Source organism: Trichoderma evansii (genome assembly GCF_050947405.1).
Source record: "Trichoderma evansii strain SZMC 28006 chromosome Unknown GGI43scaffold_35, whole genome shotgun sequence".
NCBI classification, from domain to species: domain Eukaryota; kingdom Fungi; phylum Ascomycota; class Sordariomycetes; order Hypocreales; family Hypocreaceae; genus Trichoderma; species Trichoderma evansii.
The window spans coordinates 94289-113903 of record NW_028145171.1 but is presented as its reverse complement, the minus strand read 5'-3'; the positions used below and the strand labels follow the sequence as shown (position 1 = coordinate 113903).

At 42.3% G+C, this 19615-nt stretch overlaps 6 protein-coding genes across 6 annotated transcripts; 3 read left to right on the top strand and 3 right to left on the bottom strand.

Annotated features, from left to right (window-relative positions):
• Positions 1-330: 330 nt before the first annotated feature.
• GGI43DRAFT_431824 (alpha/beta hydrolase) lies at positions 331-1492 on the top strand (the record flags this gene model as incomplete). The annotated part of the gene is made up of 4 exons (XM_083209464.1): positions 331-403; positions 449-534; positions 594-846; positions 912-1492. 4 exons carry the CDS (start codon positions 331-333, stop codon positions 1490-1492), a joined length of 993 nt encoding a protein of 330 aa, XP_083055481.1.
• A 297-nt stretch (positions 1493-1789) lies between these two features.
• Positions 1790-5738, bottom strand: GGI43DRAFT_426356 (acetate--CoA ligase; the record flags this gene model as incomplete). Its single annotated transcript, XM_083208631.1, has 6 exons — positions 1790-2254; positions 2312-2572; positions 2638-3792; positions 5108-5186; positions 5239-5525; positions 5580-5738. 6 exons carry the CDS (start codon positions 5736-5738, stop codon positions 1790-1792), a joined length of 2406 nt encoding a protein of 801 aa, XP_083055480.1.
• Positions 5739-6582: 844 nt separating this feature from the next.
• Positions 6583-9118, bottom strand: GGI43DRAFT_418346 (amino acid/polyamine transporter I). The gene is made up of 9 exons (XM_083207536.1): positions 8898-9118; positions 8427-8835; positions 8216-8375; positions 7940-8162; positions 7596-7884; positions 7355-7539; positions 7243-7301; positions 6830-7182; positions 6583-6778 (listed from the first exon to the last, which is right to left on the bottom strand). Exons 2-9 carry the CDS (start codon positions 8693-8695, stop codon positions 6655-6657), a joined length of 1662 nt encoding a protein of 553 aa, XP_083055479.1. The 5' UTR covers positions 8696-8835; positions 8898-9118; the 3' UTR covers positions 6583-6654.
• Positions 9119-9873: 755 nt separating this feature from the next.
• Positions 9874-11193, bottom strand: GGI43DRAFT_431819 (FAD-dependent oxidoreductase; the record flags this gene model as incomplete). Its single annotated transcript, XM_083209463.1, has 5 exons — positions 9874-10186; positions 10240-10643; positions 10694-10895; positions 10964-11083; positions 11150-11193. The coding sequence occupies 5 exons, from the start codon at positions 11188-11190 to the stop codon at positions 9874-9876; spliced, it is 1080 nt and encodes a 359-aa protein (XP_083055478.1).
• Positions 11194-12224: 1031 nt separating this feature from the next.
• GGI43DRAFT_431817 (aminotransferase) lies at positions 12225-13221 on the top strand (the record flags this gene model as incomplete). Its single annotated transcript, XM_083209462.1, has 1 exon — positions 12225-13221. The coding sequence occupies exon 1, from the start codon at positions 12229-12231 to the stop codon at positions 13219-13221; it is 993 nt and encodes a 330-aa protein (XP_083055477.1). The 5' UTR covers positions 12225-12228.
• Positions 13222-16820: 3599 nt separating this feature from the next.
• On the top strand, positions 16821-18104 carry GGI43DRAFT_426352 (alpha/beta hydrolase; the record flags this gene model as incomplete). The annotated part of the gene is made up of 3 exons (XM_083208630.1): positions 16821-16856; positions 16914-17210; positions 17766-18104. 3 exons carry the CDS (start codon positions 16821-16823, stop codon positions 18102-18104), a joined length of 672 nt encoding a protein of 223 aa, XP_083055476.1.
• Between the last annotated feature and the right edge of the window lie 1511 nt (positions 18105-19615).

Here is a 19615-nt window from a genome sequence, read left to right as displayed (position 1 = left end):
CTTCAACCTAGAATTGCGATGAACTTTAAGTATGAAACGGACAAAATGAAAGGTTTATGACAATTTTTTAATCAGCCCCTTGAGTATGTATGTATGTATGTATGTGTTTGATATATATTGACTATTGTGTCATCATCTTTGAGGCTTGTAACTAAAGGCGGCCGATGGGAAGCGCGAATTGAACAGGTGGACCCAGGCCTAGTTGCGCCAGTGGGAAAGTCCGCATGCAGTCACTACCTATATAACTGGGACCCCCAGCGGATCTGTTGCCGTGTACACCCCAGCTTTTCTTTTGCTATTCTTGGCCCTGCTCCCACTATGACAACCGCCATGGCCAGCGATCTTGATGTCCGATTTCAAGATCTTGTCTCCTTCTTGCATAGCATTCCATCCAGAATTTTCAGTTCGTTTGACATTTATCGCACTTGCTACTACTCTTGTGGTGTAGACATTGGTGCAGATATTCTCGTCCCAAAAAGGCCTTGCCAACTAAGTAGAGTACCAGTCATTGTGAGAATTCATGGAGGATTCCTGGTTTGTATCCCACGTAGAAATATAAGTCCTGAATATGATTTTTTTAATAAATTTCATAGGTGACTGGCTCAAGCCTTTTCCCAGCTTGGTTCTCCAAATGGATTTTGGAATTTGCGGAAGAACAGTCGGCTGTAATAATCAGCCCAAATTATAGACTTTTGCCCGAGGTGAAGGGAATGGATATTATTGAGGATATGAAGAACTTTTGGGACTGGTTTGGAGGAAACGGGCCGGAACGATGTCTTAGGTCTGTCGGGCGATCTGAGATACAGCTTGATCCTGAACAATTACTTCTCATTGGAGAAAGTGCCGGTGAGTCAACCATGCTCCCTTTTCCACCCACAAATTATACTAATTTCCTTGACGGTGGACTTAAGGGGGTTATTTAACCTTGCAATCAGCATTATTAGGATTTATCAAACCCAGGGCAATGATAGTTCTGTATCCCATGCTAGACATGCTATCAGACCATTTTACTACACCATATTCGAAAACCATTGTGGGGGTTCCAAACTTTTCGCCATCTGTGATTGATAACTTCCTTGCGGATTTGACCGAGGGAGCAGTAGTCACAGAGGCGGATCCTCCAGCACGGCTTGACCTGGCTCTCGCCGTAGTGCAGAACGGTCGCTTCTTGGACATCCTTGGTGATAGCCCAGATCTATTCATTCTGGAGAAACTCAAACGCAGAAGGGCGGCTGTCTCAAAAGATAGTCATGAGTCTTTATTCCCTCATCTGTACATTTTACATGGCGAACAGGACTCTGCAGTGCCTGTAGATGGTACCTTGAAGTTGATCGAATATGTCAAGAATATCGACCCAGCAGCCAAGATTCACACGGCCATTCGGCCAGGAGATCATGGATTCGACTACACGGCTTCACCTAACGACAAATGGATGCGGGAGGGCTTGAATTTTGTTCTCAAAGAGTGGATTAGACATGATTCTAAGATTTGAGCTATCCATCAAACAAAGGTGTCATGTATTTAGCATGAGCTCTAAGTGGGTAATTTTTCAGGTCTTTTAAATAGGCTACCTATATTATTACAGGTTTTTATTATCGCTTCAAGTAGAATCAACGTTTATTTTCGTAAATTATTTCGACTTTTGACGAAGTTCAAGATACAGTCAGCTGTATTACTATAGATTATATGGTCATTTTAGGTAACAATATCAATCGGCAAGTTTGTCAAATACAGATGGGGTGAAAAGAGGAATATGCAGCCAATAATTTACAGAAGAGAGTTAAACATTCTAAACCAGCCTGCTATGAACTGTCTTAATGATTTCGTCCACGGTAGATGGGTTTGAAAGGCTGCTGGTATCACCCAATTGTTGCTCCTCGCCCATAAGTATTTTGCGTAGAATACGTCGCATGATCTTTCCTGATCTTGTTTTTGGCAAGTCTTGAACCACGTATATGGACATTGGTGCCGCAAACGGCCCAATAGATTTTCTCACCTGGAGAACAAGTTCTTTCGCCAGCTCATTGAGGTCGATTTGTCCATCTTTTGAACTAGTAAATACAATAACTGACTGGCCGGTAATTTCATCAGGAATTCCAATAGCTGCGGCTTCTATCGTTTGTGGATGTTCAAGAATGGCGGCTTCGATTTCTGCAGTTGATAGGCGATGACCACTCACATTGATGACATCGTCCACGCGGCCGCGAATCCAGTACAGGCCATCGTGGTCACGATATGCACCATCGCCAGTAAACTAATGTAATAGATATGGTTAGCTGACTAAACTGTACTGTCTTCTAGTAGTACTTACATAATAACCAGGATACGCATTCATATACGTATCCTTATATCTCTTGTGGTCGCCCCATACCGTTCGAGCCATACTCGGCCACGGCTGCTTAAAGGCAAGTATACCTTCCACATTATTGCCATGGATTTCTCTACCTGATACAGGATCAATAATGACAGTATCTATGCCAAAGAATGGTAAAGACGCTGATCCAGGTTTGGTTGGAGTAATCCCCGCCAGAGGGGTGATAGCATGCGAACCCGTCTCGGTTTGCCAATAAGTCTGTAGTCTTGAGTTAAACCTTCTTTGTATGACAAAAAAGGCACACGGGCTATACAACAACTTACATCAATAACGTCGCACTTTCCCCTGCCAATTACCTCGAAATACCAATTCCAAATCTCCGGGGCAATGGGCTCACCAACCGAACCTAGAACTCTTAAATTTTTCATCTCAGGCAATACCGATTCTTGTGTAAATTGTTTTAAAAGTCGCAAGGCTGTCGGTGCAACGTAGAAATGAGTGACTTCATGACGGTCTATTGCGTCCCAGTACCGGCTTGGAGTTGGGTACATAGGGGTTCCTCCAAAAACAAGAGTGGTAGCACCAAGCAATAATGGCGCATAAACAACGTAGGTATGTCCCGTGATCCAGCCAATATCTCCAGCGCAGAAGAATCGATCCTCCGGCCGAAGATCAAACACATATTTTCCGGTCGCTGCAGCTCCGACAAGGTAACCCCCGGTTGTGTGCAAAATTCCTTTCGCGGATCCCGTTGATCCAGATGTGTAAAGCAAAAAGAGAGGGTCTTCGGATGCCATCGGTTCCGGTGCGATATAGCCCGGGTACTTCTCAATCTCTTCATGCCACCATATGTCCCTTCCAGGTGTCCAAGGAATCTCCGACTCAGTGTGTCTGAAGACTAAGACATTAGAAACGCTGCAATTGTTTTCAAGAGCTGCGTCAACGATCTTCTTTGTTCCCACAGTTTTACCGCCACGTTCGCTCTCATTTGTGGTAATAATCAGTTGGCATTTAGCGTTTATGATTCGATCCCGAAGTGAGTTGGCCGAGAAGCCGGCGAAGACCACAGCGTGCACGGCACCAATTCTAGCGCAAGCCAACATAGCCACTACAGCCTCTGGTATCATTGGCATGTAGATACCGATAGTGCTTCCTTTAATCACACCCATATTTCTTAACGAGTGAGCCAACTTACAGACCTCACGCAAGAGGCTACTGTAGCTCACTGTTCTAAAAGCGTCACCGGAGTCAGGCTCATAAATAATAGCAATTTTGTCGGGGGATTTAATGGCATGACGATCAAGGCAGTTGAAGCAGGCATTGAGTTGGCCTTCGAGAAACCACGAAACATCTCCACTGGCTAAGGATCCATACTGGACAGTGTCGAAATCTCGGCTCCAAGTTAAAAGCTGCCGAGCCAGGTTTCCCCAAAACCGGTCTGGGTAAAGGATAGACTCTTTGTACAATTGTTCATATTCCTTGAATGCTAGTTTTTGTTAGCATGATTAATTCCTTTTCGCGGGGGGGTGGGGGGGAAACGGACAGGTAATCGAATAATTGTCAGGAATACCTGACGCAATGGATGATGACGACGTTTGTTTAAAACTGAGAGAGGCCTCGCTAGACAGCATTTTGTAATAGAGGGGAAATCTATGCGGAAGTAAAAATTTAGCAGCTCACCGTAAAGCAACGTGTTCAATATGTTATAATTAGTGTCGCAACAGACTATGTGTTAGAAGCACAGGTGTTGAAGTTCTTGTACTATTAACGCGTCCAATTTATTTCCATGAACCTGTGCAGGGTAAGTTGGAACAATGGATGCATCATTCAGCTGCGGTTGGCATAGCGCATTGAGCAGCAACCTAACGAATGAGCATTTCCTAAATAGGAAATATTATACTCTCTACGGAGTACTATTCAGCGATATACCCAAAATGGCTACTGTAAGATATGCTAATGCCAGGGTTTGATTCCCTAAGGAATTGGCTGGTCATGTATGGTTTAATGCCACTTGATTTCTATTGGGGCCCAACCTAAAAAAGTTGGCTGCTTCTAAACGCACACATGAATGAAAGCGAATCATCAAATCATAGAGTGATTCTGTGCGCTGAGAACTTCTTTAATGCCCGATAAAGATTTAGCTTCATCATACTGGGCGCCTTGGACAAAGTGGATTTCGATACCGGGCTCCTAATTATAATCAAAGAGGCAGTCGCAACACCCATTCTAAGGCTCGTTACTCCTCTGGGAGGCAAGACGCTATTTGTAAACAGTGCAGTTGAGTACCTATTGCCTCTATTGCCTAACCTTAAGTTACTTCATGATATCATTTCTACAATTGCAGCACAAAATAAACTAGAATTAGAGCATATTTAGAGACGAACTACAAATTTCTGCTTCCAGAGGCAAGCCCTAACCTTCCGCCAGCAGCCTCAACATCTTCTAGATGGACTGGCGTCTCATTGATCTCAGTTAGGCCCCCACAAACCATATTACATGTTTGTGTTCTTTGCAACCACTTGTTTCGTATTCGGTCAAGGGCAATCTTGAAGTCATCCAATATTATAACGTCACAAAGACACTTGCAAATGAATGATAGCTTAGGCATGTGCATTAGTTTTGACTTGAACGCATCAATACGGTTGAAATTTTACTCACTTTCCAGAAAGGTTCCACGCCATCCGGCAGATTTAGTGGCAAAGCGCCTAAAACGCTGCATTCATCCAGTATGGTGAATACAATAGATAGGCACATTGAAACTAGCATAATTCCAAAACGTGGGCTTACTCTTACCAGCTCCAAGATTGTGAGCGCATATTGTCGTTTAATGATGTAGAAGAGGTGGGAAACAGTGAAGACCCACCAAGGATCACTGCTTGGGTTAGCATATTACCCAGCGCCAAAGAAGAGCGAAGTATTCTTGCCGGAAGAGGGGCTCAAATGGCCTCGTTTTCCGGAAGATAGCGTTGATATTGTTGTAAAAGGCGAAGTTAGCGTAGATCTCTAGGATCCAATATGGTTGCACAAGAATCACGGTTCCGATGTAGAAAAGCGATCCTTTGCGGGATAAGAAGGGCCTGTTTTTCATCCACGCAATAACATTGTGCAGAGACCATGATACACAAAGGGTGATCGAAGTTGCTGAGAGATACCAGCCGTATACGGGATTTGCGACAAAAATGAATGTGCCGTGAGGTATTCCTAAGATAAGCTACTGTCTGGGTCAATCATGTGCGATAGACTGGTAGATGGATGGATGGCAGACCTCTGCCAGAATCAATTTATGCAATAGGATGCGCCTTCTCATGTTGGAAATGACGACGGCGGCCATGACGAATAGAGAGCCAACCATGAGTCCCTGGCTCCAGGCTTCTAAGATAAGGCCATTCGGAGAGGTTGGACGGCCTCTATCACCGCCAGGCATGTCACATGATGATATCGAAGGAATCGGGATTAAGAATAGATAAAACTGTGGTATGATTAAAGTGCATGTAGAGAATGATTCTATTGCTCGTTACTGGATCTGTAGGCGATAAAGTTGGGTGTGATGGAGAGGGGGAAATAAAACCAAAGCCCTTTTACCATAACAGGATAAAGGTGTGGGGCTCCAGGATTCTCTTTAACTGATCATGGCGAAACCCTACAAGCGGCTGGAGAACTATCGGGCTTTGCGACGAGCCTATTTGCATTAGACTTAGGACTGGTCCAATCATTATGCAGATGCGACACGGTCTCTTCAAATGTACCCTCTTCACAGTAATTTACTCGCATCAGGAGGATAAAAGGAAAATAAAGTTTGAGGCTTACAAAAGCAGTGCAGCCTTGTAGATAATTGTATTATGCCTAGTGGTTATGGTATTAGATGTGACGACTTGGATTGGTTTCCAAAGGATATACCAGGCCAAGGGTTTGTGTCGGCAGAGGTATTAAGACAGCCAAGGTCTGAAAATACACTTAAACTGCAGGTAAACTTTCCTGGTTGACCCATCGGCCGACCGTTATTTCGTCCGTGTATACAGCTGCCGCCGTGGCGCTCATACAGACGGCCCACCCCGTGGCCTGCGAGATGGGATCGTAACATTACAGCCTGTGCACTTACAATACCCTTTATTAACACTCTTGAGAATTGTAAAACTATGATATAACCCAATTGAGAAAATTGGCTCGCCCTAATACATCCGCGTATAAAACCTCTATCTGGAATAATGTCCTTTTCTAGTACACCATATTTCATAGAAGACTGACTTGTCACCTATGATTGATGATAATCGGGAAGTATTTACGTGCATTGCACTAGAATATTCGTAGCTCTAATAATAAAAAAGTACTTAGATATCCGTTTAGTCCTCTCTATTATTAGCATTGATAAAAACCCAATCAATCTCAGGACCGCGAAATTTATTCCGTCTTTCAAGCCAGAGTGCCAAAATAATCACCATTACGCCAACAATGACAATTGAATTGCTTTACTAAAGTCAATTTGTGCTCAATAGGTCGTTGAATAGAGAAACTTACTAGTTCATTGATTCAAGGCTGGTCGGGTTTGTGGCCGGAAAGCAGAGGAAAATACCGCCTATTGTTACCCAGATAACTGAGAATGCATTCACAGCATATCCGAGTTTGCCGAGTTTGAAAGGACGCTTGGGAAGGTGATGACGGCCCCGCGTCAGTACAATTCCTTGGGGAACAACAAAGGTGATATTAAGCATCAAGATTGTCGTGTTGATAATTGAGGTAAATGCCTCGGTGCTTGCGATGTAAACAAGCCCATAGATGGCACAGAACCCAGCCGATAGCAGGGTAGTCCGGACAGGAATGTTAAATTTCATGGAAACGTGCTTCCAGTAGTCTGAGAGTGGAAGGCCGTTCTGATTTGACCTATATTAGCCGAATATCAGAAAATGGGTGGCAAGTAATAGACCACTTACGTCTCGAGCGAAAGCCCAGGTAATTCGGCTACAAGTGATCCATTGCGACGGTATACAAGCTACCAGAGGTAAACATTTCATATAATCGGTATTGGTCGATGCGGGAGCTTACTGTAGTAAAGTAATGTCATGTATGACTGCAAGAAGGTAGCAACCGATTTGCTTCTTGTTGCCTGATACATGACTTCAATATTAGGCAATGAAGCAGCTTGCACGGCACTCATGTCCTGAGTTACCGCTAGGATAACCAAGATCCAGATGACTGATGTCACAACACCTATAAACATCGTCATATTGCTGGTTGTCAAGGTCAGTGGCCATAGATCTCCAGAAGATAGGCTCGGCATTCTCACATGACACGGGGCAACTTATGGCTTGGTTGTGGCATCTCTTCAGCAATATGCGTACAGGCTCCTGTGCCGAAAAACGCATATTGTCCCGTACCGATGGCCATCAACCAGGCCGGACCTGGAGACCAACCACTCGAAGCCGTACTTGATACGATATTTTCTGGATGGTAATTACCTCTGCACATGACGAGAAGTACAATTGAGACCAACGCCAAACCAATCACAGAGAGATACATCGCTCCTTTCGTTAGGTAGTCAATATACTTGTGTGGAACCGTGAAAATAGGGATCACTAGAGCGGGTAAGCTTCTCTGCTATGTGGTCACTGAGGGAAGATACCGACTTACAGGTCAGAAAGATGACCAACAGATAGCACAAGTATACTTGCCAATGTGCCCCTTCCATATTTGGATACCATATTTCCGCAATACCAAAAGCAGAAATCGCTACGTAGATTGTACCTGACGCGGCATTCACCCACCATGCGACAATATTCAACAGCCCCACGACATAAGCAGCGAAATTACGAGTCTTCGTCGGCGCGACAATGTATGTGTAATGATATTGGCCCTAGGATTATATGTGAGGACTTGTGGGATTTTTCTGGTTGCAAGCAGACGCACTCCTGAAGATGGAAGTGCCGAGCAAAACTCGGCAAGCCCAATTAGGACAATCCATTGGAAAATAGCAGCCAGTATCAGGCTAATCAAAGCCGCTGTACCGCCGCCTAAACTTAACGGGATCCCGAAAGAGGTTGCATAGGTAATCCAAGAGTTGGTGATGCTGTGCAATGTGTTATTTTTGACCATTCTTTTTGTCAAGGGGCTTACCTACCTGAAAGCAAGTCCGACAGCACCCACCCAAGAGAAGGACCGTTCCAATTCAGCAACGTGTCCTTGAGCCTGTAGGAGGGCATTATCTTGATCTATTGAGTTGCCGGCTTCATTCATTTTGTCGCTACCATCGACGTTTTCCATCATACTTATCGACATCTTGTTGCCTTCGTTTTCTGAATGCTTTGGTAGCATCTCCATGGTTGCAGTTAAGATTGAGCGTTGAATATTTGAACTTTTCAGGGACAGTGATTTGCAAAATCTGTTCATAGTAAGACAGTTCCTTCTTCCCCTATTTTATAAGAGGTTGGCAGTATAACTCCAAGAGAAAAACTCTCAAAATCCTATTCGTGGCGAATACGACTAGTAACGTTATCAAGGGTACTCATAGAGGTGCAGCCACTCAACAGCCATATGGCAGTTAGCACAGTGCAATAAACTCGCCTAGAACAACGGGAGATATAGTAATCACATAAATTAAATTAACTTCATAAATGCCTGTCTAATGCTTGGATAGCAGACTGGTTCACCAACGCTGTTTGCTTCTTTGGGGCATATGTCAGACGCAAGTGGGTGTGGCAATCCCTCAAGATGAGATCAAAGTGCGTTTGCCTAAAGATAAAAATCGTGGCTTGGATCTAGCGAAGCGGGGAATCTATTAACCCCATGGGGTAATCGGAGCTGAGTAGCCACCATCCCGAGATAGGGTAACTCAATCTATTACCCAACAAGGCAAAACTTAGGAAGTTACTGTGCAATCTTCGGCATACCCAACCTTTCCGGCATGGAGTGGTGCAAAATGGCCAGTTACTGGTTGTGAACGTGACACAACTGGACCTAACTCTCAATAGGAGCGGGAATGCGGAGACATCAATGCATCTGTAATACTGTATTGGCATATGGGCTATCTCAAAGGCCAGCGCCTACGCATACCACGGCTTCATAATAGACATCTTGGGACTCCAAGATACCCCGATTTTTGTGGTATATAATTGCATTTGCTTTCTTAAGCAAGTTTATTCATCATCTGGAAAGGAAAACAAACCTCCAGAACGCTGCCAAGAAGCATGCGCGTTTGCATAGCATATGATTGCGTTATCGATTCTGGTTGGAATAGTTCGAGACTTTTCGGACGCTCATTTGGAGGCTTCAAGATAATGTCGCGCTGCTCTTCGTTGGTAGTATTGAGAACTAACTGTGATCAAGCGTCTCAGGCACCTGAGAAAGACTTCATGAATATACTAGAAGTCGCAGAACTGACTTCGCCATGTGTTTCTTGCCTACTGTGGAATACTACGATTCATAAAATAACTCCAAAGAAACAACCCTAGCGCTTGTCTTAAAACAGTAACTTGTCGTCTTGGCAAGTTCTGTAAAGAAAATAATACACAAATCAGACCGGTTCGGCTTTAAACTCCTAGCTTGGGGGTACTCAGGTCGTATTTTTTTTATAATTTTGAGCTAGGTTGTGACTGTAGTTTTAAACTCTGAAGAATGCCCCCAACGGCCTGGACAGCATCCAAGGCCATCCCATAACCGCCCTGGAACCCTGTTCCTCCTGCTCCGTAGTTGTGAACGATTGTTTTTGTCTCTCCATCAATTACGATGCTTTCCCGCTGGACTCGAGCTCCACCCTCCCGAGAGGGTCGAAGACCGCTCATTGCTGCAAGTAGTTCTTGCTCACCCTGGCGTAATTCTTGGCTGAGCTCGTTTGTACGTCGCAAAATGGATTCGGTCTCATACGAATACGTAGCTCCGTCACTGCATTTGAGTTAGCGGCGTCACTTGCGATATAATACAAAGGGCTCATCTACCTATTCCCTTTCTGCATGTATCCCCCCAAAATGACATTTCCGTTTGACTGGGGTCTTGGGATGACGTAGGTCTCATAGTCGCGGCCATGCCTCATTATATTCGTCTGGACACTAGGTGCTCTCACCAGGAGGACCTGTCCTCTAGTGGGATAGCACCTTTCGTCTTTGACACCGGGTAAGGTTCTAGCTGCGTTTCCAGTACAATTAAAAACAATCTGAGTATCTGGGCTGGCAAAGGCATTTCGTAAGTGAGGTAGAGCCTGGCGGACAAATCGAACACCGTGGTCATTCTTCAAGTGCTGGTACAAATATTCTATGTGCTTAGGCGCATTAATAGTCAAAGTTGTGAAGGAGACAGCAAACCTGACACCTTGAGGGAGCTCGTCTGACTCTAAAACCCGAAACTAGATCCAGTTAGCTTCTGTGGTATTGCCTTTGCGGAATTCGGACGTACATCTTCTAAGTATTCTGACATATGCTTGATTTTCTCTTCTGGAACATTTTCGTCCCACAGTTCAATAGATGGGGTACGCTGCACAAATGTGTGATCTGGTTCTCCTTGTGAAGCCAATTTGCAAAGGTGAGAGTAGCCGAGCTGATCCCATCGCAAGGCGCTTGGATCAGATCCTGATATAGCTGAGAAGTTACAGCCTGCGCTACGATTTCTGATGTTAGTAAGATAAAATTGTTGCAAAATTTAATTAATCTGTCAGTTGCAACATACTATGGTGATGTATAGGCTTGTGAAGTGTCGCCTGGTAGGTGTTCAGCGACGACGGTAATTAAACTGCCATAGCCTCGCTCAGCAAGAACAAGTGCGACATCTAGACCTACAATCCCTGCTCTAAAATTCAACTTAGCAATTCAAGTTGGCGAAGCAGATATCGAATGCTCTCATGTCTATACATACCCGACAATCACAATGCTCTGATTGGATGGAAGTGTGACCATGGCTGAGCAGAAGGTAAAGCGTTGCCGACGACTAGGATATCTAATGACTACGGATATGGTGGTTCTTGCACCCTTGGAGAATAGCGGCAGGTTGAGTAGGTTCACAACAATTGTAACATGCTTGGCTTTATACCACTGGACTAAGTAAACATCCGCCAATACAACACCAACGCATGCCCAGGATAGCGTTCCTAACTTGGCAATCAGAGGTTGTGGGAGGATACTGTGGAGCCTATCAGTTTCTCCCAAGATAGTAAACGTTTGGGATTTTCCAGATGTTGCGTTGCAAGTTAACGGCGATCGCCTCGTGTTGTAAATTCCTGAGAGGCTATTTGGACAACTATTGAGGCGACTATGACAAGGTTGAACGGAAAAAATGAAAGGAAAATAAATAAATAACGTAAGCTAGACCTGATTTACATACATTGAAAAGCCCACACTAGAAGTCATAGATTCTATCGTTAATAAAAGTTAATTAGTTTTAGCTATTAAACTATTAAATGAAGTTTAAAATTAAGTACTTTTAAGAAACATGTAATATATTTTTTTTATAAATGCATACTAGGCTTTAAACTTCTATTACGTATTATAAAAAATATAGTTATTAAATGATTTGAAGCTAATTCAAAACTGATTTACATTGCCTGCCCCATTTGGCAATTTGTCGAAGGCTGGTGGCGAACCACTTAGGTATACTGGAAAGGGTTAGTGGATTTGAGATCAGTTGGCACTGAACCTTTGGATTGAATGTTCCTTATTAGGAAATAATAATGCAATAATCCAATCCACTACACTGACTATTCCTGGGCCACTCATCAGCTCGACAGTATTTCCACATTAGGTAAATCGCCTAATTTGCTAGTACTTTGTTCATTGGGGACCTAGAGGTACATGAATTGCGCTCCTATAAGTGAATGTTAATTATTCAAAAATCCAAACTTTTTCTGAATGCCATCCGAGATTTAAACTATCTACATCTTCCCCTCAGCTCTGAATAAATCTACCTATTCTTATGTTGAACGACATAACAAATTCACAATGGCAACTATGAACGAGGTTTTTGCAGGCTATGAGGCACGCCAAGAAGTTCTCAACAACAGCGCCAACCGTTTTGCGAAAGGAATTGCCTGGATCGAGGGCGAGCTTGTGCCCCTACATGAAGCTCGCATCCCCCTCCTTGACCAGGGCTTCATGCATAGCGACTTGACCTACGATGTTCCTTCCGTATGGGACGGTCGTTTCTTCCGCCTCGACGACCATCTTGACCGCCTCATTGCCAGCTGCAAGAAAATGCGGCTGTGTCTGCCGCTACCGCGACAGGAAGTTAAAAGAATCTTGGTGGATATGGTTGCAAAGAGCGGCATCAGAGACGCATTTGTGGAGCTGATTGTGACTCGAGGACTAACCGGTGTCCGAGGAGCTCGGCCAAAGGATCTGCTCAACAATAATCTCTACATGTTCATTCAGCCCTACGTCTGGGTCATGGACCCCGAAATTCAGCGAATGGGTGGCGCAGCGATTGTTGCCAGAACGGTTCGTCGCATTCCTCCAGGATCTATCGACCCGACTATTAAGAATTTGATGTGGGGAGACCTCGTACGTGGTTTATTTGAAGCATCAGATCGTGGCGCAGCATACCCTTTTCTTACAGATGGAGATGCCAATCTTACTGAAGGATCAGGCTTCAATATTGTACTAGTGAAAAATGGGGTCTTGTACACTCCTGAACGCGGTGTATTACTGGGCATCACGCGCAAGAGCGTTATTGATGCTGCCGAGGCCAATGGTTTTGAGGTCCGTGCGGAATTCGTGCCTGTTGAGTTAGCATACCAGGCTGACGAGATATTTATGTGTACAACTGCGGGTGGTATTATGCCCATTAACACGTTGGATGGGAAGCTGATCAAAGACGGCAGCGTTGGCCCAATCACCAAAAAGATCTGGGATACATACTGGGCAATGCACTACGATGACAAGTATAGTTTTGATATTGATTTCAGTCAGGGTGGATATCAAAATGGAGTTCACTGAACAGCTGTGTATTAGAGCGTAATGAGTTAAAGATTTTCTTAATTCTGACGGTTCCAATACTGAATAGCGCAAATCAAGTAACGGCATATGTTGTCGCGTGAGTGTCTAGGAGAAGCTGTTATAGTACTCTTGCTTGGCCGTAAGAATAAGTTGAAGGGGTGCTAGCTACCCCAATAAAAAGACAATACTAGCATGCAATGCTAGTGTTGTCCACTACAACTACTTATAAGAGATCGTATAGTGTTTACATGTGATAATCTCCAAATAAAAAGGGAGATTTTACTTTAATTTCTTGATAATAATATAATATTTTTTTAGTAAAAGTAAAAGTAACAGTGAAAGTATAAACGAAAGCATTAGTTCAACACAATAATCCAGTTCCGTCAAGGTTGATATGGGGTAATGATTTTGAAGAATAAACATAAAATCTATGGATAGATTATCAAGCATCCACATTTAAGGAATTAGCATCTAAAAAGATGACGTTGATAGCTAAAAGCATTAATACTTATAGTGCTATAATAAAGCGCTCTCTTCCAGGTTACTATAATACAGCGCCTGTTAACTATAATACAGCGCCTATTAACTATAATACAGCGCTTGTTAACGATATAACACTTACATGGATGTTATAGTAGTGAATAACATTTACTTGCCATAATACAATAATCGACTGCTATATAAAACTTACCTATTTTTGTGAAAGTAAATAACTATTATATTATGGTAGGTATATTTTATGATTTTATAGTATACACCCCTAAATACCTGCTATTTAGGTATACTTTTAGTTTTACTTATTTTAAATAAGTTATATCCCACTTTTCTACATGCAGTTACTTAAACGTGGATGCTCGATAATCCGTCCCAAAATCTGGGCCTATATTATTAGATAGGGGTTAAACCTTAACGTCGTCTTGTAACTATAAAAATCTCTACTTCGTGACAAGAATAACACAATTTTAGTAGCCTAAGTAGACTGAGAGATTCCCAAGCAAACAGCTATTTTAGCAAATGTACACAAATATATCAATAATCCTTCGATTACTATGATATCTCGTATATCATTAACTACACCTCAGTCTTTCCAGAATAACCTAACCTATTCAACGCGTACTGAATTAAACAACGTGAACACTAGCAACCCACGCCATAGAATCGTGGCCATTATAACAGCTATGGCCTTAGCCATGAAAACAATAGATACTGAGACTATATTAACAACAGCCCGTAACTAGCTTCTAGCATGAATGTGGACAATGATCTCTTGATAAGCAATCTCAAATCAAATCGGAAATAGACAGTGATAGCGTTATGTGGTTATGCAGGGCCATAAAATGTTACATGAAATACTCTTAAGAACAAATCAGCAGTAATGTTAAAGGAGAAAGGTCTTTCTTATTTCATCAATCCAGTTTATACTGTACATCAAAAACTACGAACTGGTTCTACGGTAGTCCTGCCTTCGAAACCAACATGGTGTTCAACGGTTTACCCCTTCCCCTTCACTATCTTATAATGACACCTTGTGCATTTATTCGATAGGTGGTTGGTTCTTATCCGGAGTTATTACTCCGGGGATGTATCTAGAAAACTGCAACCGAATGCTGTTGCCGATAGGATCGCTCATACTTTGTACTATCCAGGATGACCCTAGCGAAGCTAAAAGTGCAAGAATGATGTATCCTAGCTAGGTTATAGCGGAAGAAAGATAGTGACAGGCTTACTTTATAGGTCCACCGTAATATTATACCTAATTGAAATACAAAAATGGGCCTGACTGTCACTGTTTTGCCTTAAGCTGCATTACCAATACGTATACCCTGGCAAGCAAGCGACGGATTTGAACACACTACCTTTCATATGTAGTAGATTAGCCAAGAAAATAGATTTTAAACCCGCTACCAGGAAAGCCCTGCCATTTTAGAAGGCAATAAGCGTTTGCATCTTACATAGAAACTCCGGCATCCCCACTTGTAATTGCAGCTTTAGTTACGCTAGCTCGGGTTAGAATGGACAGCTGTATGTATACTTGCTCGGACATAAGCTACCTAGTAAGCAGAAAGATTGGTAAGAAATTCCTTGCTGGACTGAAAAGAATGACTAAATCAACCCTTTATACCAAACTGTCCTAAGCATTACTCTCTAAATGTGATGTTAGATGATGCCACAAAGGAGCCACGGCAGAGAAGTGCTTATCATACAGATCGATACCTTCTTTGACTTCGCTATCATTACCTAATTAAATGAGCCACAAACCAAGAATAGATAATATAAGATGGGGCTTAAGTACCTAAAGGAAAACGCAGGTCTGAGCTAAAGGAGCTAGACAGGCTCAGCAACGCTGCCAAACCCTACAAGCGCGAGGGCCTCAGTTCCTTTACAACCCCACCTGAACTCCAACTCCTACACTATCATTTCCCATGAGCTACGTAGTACTACATTTACGAATGGGACAGACATATTACGAGGAGTTCTGTATCATAACGGGTTTAAAAATAACACAGAATAAGATATTATTGCAAGCTACCCGTAGAATATAGTTACTTCACAAAGTGTAGGATAGTTAATCCCCTCTTGCCCAATATTCAATGTTCTATATACATAAATCATTCTATCCTGCTCCCTAAGATCAAGATATCTCGTAAAATTAAGACAGGTGGTAAACCTTTACATACCCCACCCCTACACACCTAAGAGCATGCAATATACTAGCTTGCTAGGCAGCAAAAGAAAACAACAGCGTGACGTGTAAATCCACTTTTGTCTGTTATTGGGAATTGGTTAGGAGTTTTTGTACTTCTAGACCTTGCTTATTTAGTGCATGTTCGTAATAGAAACTGACTTGGCTGTGCAGGAACTTCTCCTCGCTGATTAGCTTTAAATTCTATTGGTTGACTAGCAGTACGCAGCAGAATTAAGAAACCAGGAATTATCCCCTGGTCAATATAGCAGACCACCTGCCTGCATCATTCTGGCCCTCTCCGCCTAACTCCATAGTGAAATGAGCTCAATGCCTGTTATATAGAGAAACTTTTCATAAAACCACGCAGCACTAATAGTACGTGTAAAATTTGGACATATTTCATTCTTCCGTGCCGGTAACAAGGATTACCGAAAGAGGTTCTATAACAGTCTCTAGTCCCATAATAGGGCATATTCCGCTACGCTAATACTTTAGAAACAAATGTTAGACTTAAAGTTTTAATAGGCATTGGTATTATTATTATTATTAAGCATAGGAGAACTCTAAAGTCCTATATCTATTATATTTAAAAATTAGGCGCCAATTAATTTTATAAGCTAGCATAACGCTACGAACGTTACGGACGCCACAGACATAACCCTCCATGTCTATCGTAAAACGCCAAGAGCCCGCACGGACGCTACGGGCCCTACCACACTTTTCAAACCTTATGCGTATTAGGCGGCTGAAGATGCTGAATGGATTTGTGGGTTGAAGGTATGATATAGGAGCAGTATCAGCTGCCTATATATAGGTAGGTAGATCATGAGTAAGAGAATTAAATTGTCAAGTCCAGAGTGTAAGAGAAACAACTACCCGCTCTTCTAACTCGCTTACCCGAAAAGACAACAAGATGGGCTCCATTGTTACCAGTGAGAAACCGACTATTGTCTTCATCCATGGTGCTTGGCACGAATCTAGCTGTTGGGATTCGGTTATAGCATAGTTAAACGGGCATCAATACCCTTTCCATACGATCGACTTGCCCTCCTCCGGTGGAGATCTGGGTACAACAGTGTCGGACGATGCAGCGCACATCCAAGAGCCCACGTCCAAGCTAGTAGATGCTGGTAAAGAGTTGATTCTTGTAATGCATTCCTACGGCGGTATTCCAGGAACTGAGAGCGCCAAGGGGTTATTGAAGAAAGACCGACAAACTGAAGGTAAAATTGGCGGAATTATATCCCTAGTCTATATTGCTGCCTTTTATTTCCCCCGGCGACTTCATTGGCTTTGTTTTCTGGTTCTATTTCACCATGGAATATTTTAAATGTTATATTTAACGTAAGTGTGACATTCGGGTCTATACTAGGTCTAATACCAAGGTATAGGGTAAATAATTCCTAAGGGATAAACCTTATGGTCTGGTTTATACTAGCAGAGAAGACTGGAAAAATATTTAAAAGTAATTATAAATTATATAATAATAATTATAATATAAATACTAATTTAATTATTATATTAATATTATAATATTAATTAATTATTTAAGTTTTTATTTTAATAAATATAATAAATAATTTTATATAATAAGTTATTTTAAATAGCTTATAATTTTAATTATAATTCTTATAAAAAGCTTATTTTTTTAATAGTAAGCTATTTAAATAGCTTATAATTTAAGCAGTGATCCTCCTTTTATTAGCTAGTTAGTCTGTAGTATATCCGTAGGTATATATCTTATCGTGGTTGGGTTATAACAGTAAGTAATTTTCCTATAAAAAGAAAGAAGAGCAAAAAACTAGAAATTATATACTTTATATTCTACCAAAGGATTACAATTACTAATAGACTCAAGAGTGACAAAATGACTGTCCAAAATCCCGAAAAGATTTTCTACAATGACTTACCTGATTCACATACGAAAACACTTGTCTCTAAGTTAAGACACCACGCCAAAACCAGCTTCTTTACGCCTTTAACCTATCCCGCATATCAAGAGGTTCCTTCCTCATATCTACTCTGTGAGCAGGATAATACTATTCCGCTTGTTGGGCAACAAGCCATGGTGGGAATTGGAGGCCAAGGTGTTACTTCCTATGTCTGCTCTGCTAGCCACTCTCCAATGTTAAGTATGCCTGGCAAAGTTGTAGAAGTTATTCGAGCAACTGCAGGTGAAAAGCTACATAGTATATAAGAGGAGTTAACAATATGTACGCAATTATAAGTTAATATAAGTTATTCGTACTGATATATTTAAGACATATGTATTCAGCTTTTAAGATACATAACCCAATTAGTGAGATGCCGTCGAACTGTTAAGAGTGTTGATACGTAATAGCTTGGTCAAACGATAAGTGTCTACTTGTATTGCATCAAGTCAATGTAATAAAGAACGATACTGATATACAGGTGCAATTATCATTGAAGAGAACAATTTGGAGTACGTGCCAGCCCAAAAAGAAAAAAAGAAAAAAAAAAGAGCCGCCGCTAAATAATGTATCTATTTCTCTTGCAGCGGGATTCCTAGTCAAGATTGCAGTTGAAAGGACCTTTACTATAAATGCAGAGGCTGTAGGGGGTTAATATAACTAGGTAGACTACAGAATTGATGTAGGTGTCCTGACTTTCTAGAGCCAGAAATTAGCTCTAGATTTAACAACTGAAGCTTGCCATAGATGTACAGTTGGTTGGGCATTAGGATTCGAGCCAACCCCACCATGCATGCATACAAGGAAGAGAGTCAGAAATTATATAACTAACAGGGTGTAAATTACAGCTAGGGCTCGTAGCGACAAAAAAAATCGCGGTGGTGGAAAGTAATGAATGAAGTAATACGTCGAACGCCATTTATCGATTGCAACCGTTTGACTTATGTAGTGAGTAGGCAGCGCAACGGGCGTAGGGCATCTCTATATCGATCTATGCGCGGGTAAGGTAAGCCGCCCCACTCCGAGCTCCGACCATATCTAGTCCGATACTCCAGCGTCATAAGTCCGAAGGCTTTTCACATAGCCCCTGTATTAACTATATAAGAGTGCCCATACTCGACCCCTTTAGGCTCCCATATCTTGTGAAAACTCGTTAAATAATTTCAACTATAAGAGCCAAGAATCATCCTTCGAATTGAAGTACAATCAATCTACCCATGCCTGCATCACAGCTGCCTGCTTACTGGGAGCAAGCCAAGTTCAAGGCTCCCCCAAACGACGCCCAAGAACGTCTTTCAGTATATTCGGAGTGCACAACCGCCTACACGGTGCCGGGCACATCTAGCCAATCGTCTCGAACGATGCTACACAACACCAAATCAGCCATCTGGTCATTTATGAAGGGTAAGACCAGCTTCGTCCTCATAATCTACCGTAAGAAAATACTTTCTAACTCTATTGGTAGGTGATATATACAAGAATCATCATCCAACATTCACACAGGATAGATACTTCAACGCCATGATGAAAGGCCAGAAAACGAATACTTGATCATGGGGTCCATGAGCTTATGAGTGAAGATATTATATGGAGGGCCACGAAATGAGCCACCAGGAATGTGTTAATGAGTAACAGCCAGCGAGGGCTTGTCTAATAGAGGAGACAGATACCTATTGATAAAAGTATAATCGTGCTATTCAAACCCTTCTTCTGAAATTACCGGGGGCTAGGTATAGCTCTTGATTGCACTGGCCTTTAAGACCTATTTGAACCTATA